The sequence below is a fragment of the Dryas octopetala genome, chromosome 5 (genome assembly GCF_963921425.1).
Source record: "Dryas octopetala chromosome 5, drDryOcto1.1, whole genome shotgun sequence".
Taxonomy (NCBI): Eukaryota; Viridiplantae; Streptophyta; class Magnoliopsida; order Rosales; family Rosaceae; genus Dryas; species Dryas octopetala.
In genome coordinates, this window is record NC_141370.1 from 8,698,562 (window position 1) to 8,706,472 (window position 7,911).

At 37.5% G+C, this 7,911-nt stretch overlaps 1 protein-coding gene across 3 annotated transcripts; it reads left to right on the plus strand.

Annotated features, from left to right (window-relative positions):
• The first annotated feature begins 1,670 nt into the window (after positions 1 to 1,670).
• On the plus strand, positions 1,671 to 2,621 carry LOC147284014 (PLAT domain-containing protein 3-like). Of its 3 annotated transcripts, XM_086244746.1 has the most exons (3): positions 1,671 to 1,808; positions 1,886 to 2,381; positions 2,506 to 2,618. In XM_086244746.1, exons 1-2 carry the CDS (start codon positions 1,737 to 1,739, stop codon positions 2,369 to 2,371), a joined length of 558 nt encoding a protein of 185 aa, XP_086100872.1. In that variant the 5' UTR covers positions 1,671 to 1,736; the 3' UTR covers positions 2,372 to 2,381; positions 2,506 to 2,618. The 3 variants fall into 3 exon arrangements, with proteins under 3 accessions (XP_086100872.1, XP_086100871.1, XP_086100873.1); XM_086244745.1 differs by having other exon boundaries at positions 1,886 to 2,621; XM_086244747.1 differs by having other exon boundaries at positions 1,684 to 1,808; positions 1,892 to 2,621.
• The last annotated feature ends 5,290 nt before the right edge of the window (positions 2,622 to 7,911 follow it).

Sequence of the window (7,911 nt, forward strand, 5' to 3'; positions counted from 1 at the left end):
ATTTCATTACACTAAAACTGAATTTCAAAAATTCAGTTACACTGAAACTGAATTTCAAAAATTCAGTTACACTGAAACTGAATTTCAAGAATTCAGTTACACTGAAACTGAATTTCAAGAATTCAATTACACTGAAACTGAATTTCAGAAATTCAGTTACACTAAATTGAAGAATTCAGTTACTGAAACTGAATTAAGTGATGAAACAATTACACCTCGACTAAAATGCAATTACACCTTAATTAAAAAACAATTACACCTTTACTAAAACAATTACACTTCACTAAAATAGTTACACCTTTACTGAATTCCGTTTCACTAAAAAGAACACAGCAACCTTATAAAAAAAAAACAATAACAATACAATAAGCCATTGAGATGAGAGGAGTAGCCAACAATACAACGTCGTCCGATCATCTCACGCGCGACGAGTACACGACAGTCGCCACTGCCTCGATCTGTTTCTACCTGCAAATTTGATTCATCATATTTCAGAACCATAATTTCATTCAAAATTCATTTAAAACTCATGTTTCACGAGCTGAAACTGTTTCACGAACTGAAACTGTTTAATCAATAAATGTAGGCTTAAAGTTCCCTATACACAGTTACAACAACACACAATGAGGTTCGATTTGGGGTTTTTTGATTCATCAGCAATTGGTCCAATCCAAACACATAGCATTGAAGAGTACAATGAGGAGAAGAATATTAGTACCTGACTCGACGAAAATGGCTGTCGGAAAAGCCAGATCGCCGGCGGAGAAGCCGCGGCCTTTGTGGCTTCGATCTGTCGCCGTGGTTGATCAGATGGAAAATCCGAGCACACCATCGTGCTCAGGACGTCAAGAGGAAGAAGGCTTGGGTGGTTTGGCATTCCAACTCCGCCGAAAAAGGCAGATCGCCGGCGGATAAGCCGTGGCCTTTGTGGCATCGATCTGCCGCCGTGGCTGATCGGATGGAGAATCCGAGCATACCATCGTGCTCAGGACGTCGAGAGGAAGAAGACTTGGGTGGTTCGGCATTCCAACTCCGGCGAAAGAGGCAGATCGCCGGCGAGCACCACCGATCGTAGTCGCGGCGATCTGGGCTGTTGGGCTTGATTCGGGGCGAGTGATGACAGAGGGAGAAAGAGGAGAGAAAGACGAAGCTGATGGTGGTGGTCTTGCTGGCAACCGTTGCCGGACGACACCACACGCGCCGACGACAGCCGCGCGAGGAGGAGAGAGAACAGAGAAGGTGCGGGAATGAGAGAGAGAGAGAGAGAGAGAGAGAGAGAGAGAGAGAGAGAGAGAGAGAGAGAGAGAGAGAGAGAGCGTGAGGATGAGGATGAGAGAAATTAAAAAAAAAAAAACTGATTTGAATAACAAGGTTATAATAGGAATATTTAAAAAAATGTAGGTCAAACATAAGTGGATGTTAGTTGACCAGGGGGTTTTGGAAGAGTTTAAATGACTAATAGGGGGTTTTGAATTATTTTTAATAAGGGTGGAGGTTTTGAAATAACTAAACTCTAATTAGGGGGTTTTGAATAGTTTACATTTATTTTATTACAATGTGGCAAGGGGTGATAATAGGGAAGAATATATGGGCCCACCCTGTGGCAGACAAACAGCAAATGACGAAAACATCCCTAAAACCCATTAACGTGTGTGCAATACACAAATTGTACTATAAAAAGCTGTATATAATACCCTCACACCCTATCCTACCCAACGAGCTTCACTCTTGGCAAAATGGCGTTTCACACCGACACTCTCCTCCTCTCCCTCCTCCTCTCCCTCCTCCTCGCCCTCGCTCTCTCTGACGTAAATCCCCATTATACCCTTTATATCCTTATTGTTTTCTTCTTTTTATGTTTTTTTTTTATAATTTGAATATGCAGGAGCAGGACCCGGATTGCGTGTACACGGTCTACGTTAGGACCGGATCCATCATAAAGGGCGGCACGGACTCCACCATCAGCGTCACAGTCTACGACGCGTACGGGTACGGGATCCGGATCCGGGACCTGGAGGCCTGGGGCGGGTTGATGGGCCCCGATTACAACTACTTTGAGAGGGGCAATCTCGACATTTTCAGCGGCCGCGGCCCCTGCCTCGAAGGCCCCGTCTGCTCTCTTAACATCACCTCCGACGGGTTGGGTCCGAACCACGGCTGGTACTGTAATTACGTCGAGGTGACGTCAGTCGGGGCCCACATCCCTTGCAGCCAGCAGCTCTTCACGATCGAGCAGTGGTTGGCCACCGATACGTCACCGTACGAGCTCACCGCGGTAAGGAACTACTGTAACTCGATTAACGTTGAGGAGAAGGAGCGTCGTCACCAAGTGATTCGGTCCGTTTCGAATGATTTGGTTTCAACTGTTTAACAAGTCAAAGGTTGTTTTCTTTTTTCTTTTTTTAATTCCAGAAAATGCCATGTTTGGTTGTTTGGATGCGGGGTTAATTAGTTCCTAGGCGAGCATAATCTCATAGTTATGCTTCGTATGGTTATTGTTTGTAGGGTTATCGGAATCCATGGTGTGCAGTCGAGGGCTTAAGTTAAGTATAGACTTTTATGTTGGCCTGTTGTGTAAGATTGAATTTAAATAATGAGAATGAGGTAGTTTTTGGAATTGCAGGAAATTTTATAATTGGGTGTCGGTGGGATCTGGCAGATAAAATATGTTCTCACAATTTTGTCTGGGCTGTCGTAAATGGCATTAATGGGAAGTAAATACGACATCAGTCACCAACTCGAATCCAATCCCATTTCGAGCCCATTTTTTAGGGTACGAAGAATCCAAGTCACGTTCAATTTTATATCACCATTCAAACATCATCTTTATAAATTAATTACAAAATTATGATTAACAAGAAATCTAGAGTTAATTTCCTATAAAAAAAAAAAAAATAGTTAAATACAAAAATAGTGCACAAATTTTACACTGATTTTCAATTTGATTCATTAACTATAAAAAATATCAATTTGATCCATAAATTTTCCAAGTTGTACCACAGCAATACAAACGTTAACTTTCATCCGAAAATTAACAGAATTGGTCACATAAAAATGTGATGAACGGACTAAAATGCTTATGAAAATGTGGTCACTTGTTGTGCACATGACAATTTTCTGTTAAATTTTTCGTTGAAAGTTAACGTTTGTATTGATTTGGTACAACTTGAAAAGTTCGTGAACCAAATTGACACTTTTTATAATTAGTGAACCAAATTGAAATTAACTGTAAAGTTCATGGACCATTTTTGTATTTTTTTTTTAAAAAACTTATTAGATTACAGATGTATCTTTTTAGGTTGCAAATGACATGTTCTAGGTTGTAAATGCAAGTTTTAGGTCGCCGATGGAGCTTTCAGATGCAAGTTAAGTTGTAGATGCATCTGTCGAGCGCTCGGTAAGTATCTCTAATCTCTCGGTGGTACCTACCAAGCACTTGGTGGACAATTTGGGTTGAAGCTCGGTGAAAACACACAACATGTAACAAATAATATATATAATAAATATTATTACTAGTGCATGAATGTTATGCTGCACTTCCTTAATAATTCCTTGAAAAGTAAATTGAAGTTCGGTGAAAACACACAACATGTAACAAATAATATATATATATAATACTACTACTTATGCATAAATGTTATGCTGCACTTCCCTAATAATCACTTGAAAAGTAAATTGCAACACGTCTTCACTTTAATCCCCAACTAAAGTGCAGGACATCCTAACTTTGATACGCAACCGAAGGTCCCAATGCGCCTTTGAAAAATAGATCGTTTTATTCGCATGCAATGGAAGGGGCTTCACTACCCATGCACACTATGAAATTTAAAGTTACTCTCAATCCCTTCTCATTATCGAAATCTTCATCTCTCAATGAATCATACTACAAGTTCAAATACATGCACCTTCAAATAATGCATTACTAATTAATATAACTATTATATAAATAATAAACTAATTCCATATACTTCATACAATTCACATAATTCATATAATTTATGTAGCACGCATATAATATTTTTTCAACAAAGATTCAATCAAATCAATTCACAGTTAGAAGGTTCCCCAAATTCCCTTACCTTGAATACGAACTTACTATGCCTCTAGAAATAGCGTCATGTCTTCAAGTCATCCTCTAAACCTAATCTCGTACAAGAAAGTAACAAAAAATCACAATTAAATAGTGCACAAAAGTGGTTCTCTCTAATCCTAGTGTGTGTAGTGCACTCGCTAAGTTAGAGATCTCGAATCGTAAAACGAATGTCACCATCAGACTCGGAATCGAAAATACAGTGGGGAGGGACTTTCCCGGCGACTGGAGATGCGGCACACGCCTGTGGTGCGAGTAAGGAAGGTCGGCGAGCACTGTTCATCATCTTTCTCCTTTAGCCCATGTTTTCCAGAATTTTCAGTGTTTATCCCAACTTTGGCCTAACCTTTGTCGACACATCAAATCTTCACCAAATCAAACAATCGTATACTCATTTTAAAGCTATGCATTTCCTCCTTACAACCATATAAAGAGCATTCCAATTGGACGAGTAAAACTCCAAATAATTTGCCTCAAAGTATGCTATCCGAAAACTGCTATTTTTCCTAAAAAATTTCCAGATTTTCCAAACTTCAACTCACTTTAATTTCCTTCAATTCTAACACCCCACATCAATTTCTTAAGCTTCTAAAAACATGTTTAAAGTCTCCAAATTAAACACCCAACTTCAAACCAAGCTAGAAATCAAAATCCCACTCAAGAACTCAAACCCTAAAATTTACTAAGGACACCCCATCCGAATTCTCTTTCACTTCCTTAGACGTTTGTGACCCTAACAACTTCTCTACTCACTCACTTAACCTCACAAAACCAGAAATAAAAACCAAGTTCAAAACTAAGTAAAAACATAGAATTTATGCAAAAAATCCAAACTCACCTTGATCTTCCTTTCACTTTCCTTCTCTATGTTCTTCCCCCCTTCTTTTTCTCTGTCTCTTTGATTTTCCTTTCTTTTCTCTTCTTCTCTTCTCTATGTTTCTTCCCGTTTTCTCTTCTCTTCTCTCCATTTCTTTCTTCTTTTTCTCCTCCTTCTGTTTTCGGTTTGGTTTAACAACATAAACCACTCTCTTCTTTTAATTAACCCACCTGATACTACCAACTATACACCACAGCCACACACTCATCAAAAAATTCTAAGTGTATTAGTGTTGAGTCTTCTACACTTCCGGCCAACACCACACAATATGTATATATATCTGCATAATATAATTATAAATACAATGTAAATAAAATTATTATAAACCCACATATAACTATAATTAAAAAAAATTAAAAAGACTTATTATTAATAAACATATAATTATAAAATAAACATTTTTGTTAAACTCTAAAATAATTTGGTCTTAAAACTAGGTTATTACATTGTCTTTGGGTCTCCAGAAGTCACGATTGACGCCTAGTAGCATATCATCGCTACCCAGATTAATCAGAAGTAAAAAGAACCTTTTAGCCTTGATAACAATAATATACAGTCTCTCTGTCATACAATCGAGTATGGAAATCCGTCAAGCCTTATTATGATTCTTTGCAGGCTCACCCCTTATGTGAAGATTCTAATAGATCAAGGAAGCTTATGACTTGATCACGTACTTTGGCCAGAGATTCTTGAATTTGAACATTGGTTACCTTGTATAACATCTCCCTTATTACTAGGAGTGACAAATCCTTTATTGCACAAATACCTACCCTCATACGCTAGTGACTATACAGTCTATACCTAAGCAACATCTTTAGTTAAACTTGTGGGTCGAGCCTAATCGTATGTACAGTTAAAGCATAACGACCAAAGGTACAGAACAAATGTGGTGTCTCAAGTCTAAAGATCAGTTATATTAATTATCAAGACTTTATGAATTCTTGTTGACAAGTGAGTAAAACTCCATTACAGGTATTCATATTATGGTCAAGTTCAATGAAACATAAGACAACACCCATGATATTCTCGATCCTAGTGTGACGTACACTTATAATCGAAGACCAATTATCCTAAACCTTAAACAAAGATAGATCATGCTGGTCTCTCAGGATTCATATTGTCCATATATCAATTCTACGACCAGAAACGTTTTAGGGTTTAAGTACTAAAGGATACAAGTCTTCTACTCATAACCTCTTTAGGCTATTATATCCTTAAGTTAAAATCATGGACCTCTTTTATATATTAGGAATACGGAGGATGTGACACAAAAGACAAGTTTACCCTTGATTGATAAATATATACATACAAAGTACATTATATATGCAACCCAAGGATTGGCCTTAGGGTATATATCTAACAATCTCACACTGACACAAATGCCAATTGACTACCAATCATATTCAAAACCCCTCAAGATGACGATCTAGTTGTCGTGACATGAATTTGGTATGTGGATCTGTTATGTTGTTTTAAGTAAATACTTTTAAGATATTGACGTCATTTCTGGAGAATATCTCTCTTAAGACATAGTAATGTTGCTTGATAAGAGTATTATAATGCTCACAATTCTCCCAATTTGACACCTAGATAATTCGACACCTTATCTCACAAGTCTCTCTTAAGACATAGTAACGTTGCTTGATAAGGGAGTATTATAATTCTCACAATTCTCCCAATTTGACACCTAAATAATTCGATACCTTATCTCACAATTCTCCCAATAAGAGTATTACTACTTCCAATAGTATTTCTTCTATATTTAGTAAAGTGGGTTCTATTTCATTGTCGATACCCAAATAAATTCAACTCAAATGCTAGGAAGCCCAATGCAAAACTGAGATCAAAAGTCTTGGTTCAAAAAATCTTGTTTGTGCCAAAAAAAAATAAAAAATCGGATCAAGCTCATGCCCGTACCACCTAAAGCCATGCCATGCCCAAAATGAGACGAGTCATGCATACCTAAAACGGGCCGTGTCATGCCAAGCCTAAAAGAGACCACGATATGCCAAGCCTATGCCCATGCCAAGCAAATCCATAGTTGAAAGAAGATATGCCATGGCTTAGAAAACCTTGTGCCATGCCTAAAGATGCGCAAGGACAAAATTCAAACACTTTATGCCCCAAACATACCCAAAACGCATCCTAGACCAAATTGGCCTTGAACAAACAAACTAGCATGTCCTAGGTTAAATTGGCGTTGAACAAGCAAACTTTTGTGTCATTGACCAATAGGCATTAGACAAGTAGACTTGTGTGTCCTAGACCAAATAGGCCTTGGAAAAATAAGTCTCATATGTGCCAAACTATGTGCCAACCGGGGTAAACCTACTTTCTAAGTGCATATATATTATCCCATGACTTTAAATATGTTACCATATTTTCACACATTGAAAAAGAACTTATAGACCAATATCCATTTGGTTAGTGACATCCAATTTTCTATTTTTGGGAGGAGGTCCTGAATTCAAATCTCATGGACGAGAGCCGTTGAATAATAAAAAACCAAAAATAAAACTTAATTACATGTTTTGGAATAAAGAAAGCATTGTTTTTCACCACACTAAAAAAAAAAAAAAGCAACCCTATAGGATTTTTTTTCTTATATGCCATCTCAATAATTTATTCTTAGATATTACAATGAGAAGTGAAACGTTACTAATTTCTGCACTCCGTGTAGCAAATTGTCGTATATCTTTTTGTACGAATCAAATCTACATAAAAAAAATAGTCAGTAAGAGCTTGATATATAATTTTTCGCAATGATGATCCTTTAATGGAGACCTAAAATGTAGATGGTTTCGATCATCGAAATACAATGTGAAGTGGGTCCCACAAGGGATCTCTTCTTTAATTAACTTTAAATGAAGGATCCCTTAATAGAAGGGGCCTGTATATATATATATATATATACACTACCATTTTGAGTTCACGACACAATGTG

Bases quoted from the DNA above. Each gene is read 5' to 3' on its own strand.
- LOC147284014 (XM_086244745.1), top strand. From the start codon at position 1,737: ATGGCGTTTCACACCGACACTCTCCTCCTCTCCCTCCTCCTCTCCCTC. The intron at 1,809-1,885 runs GTAAATCCCCAT...TTGAATATGCAG, and splicing joins TCGCCCTCGCTCTCTCTGAC to GAGCAGGACCCGGATTGCGT.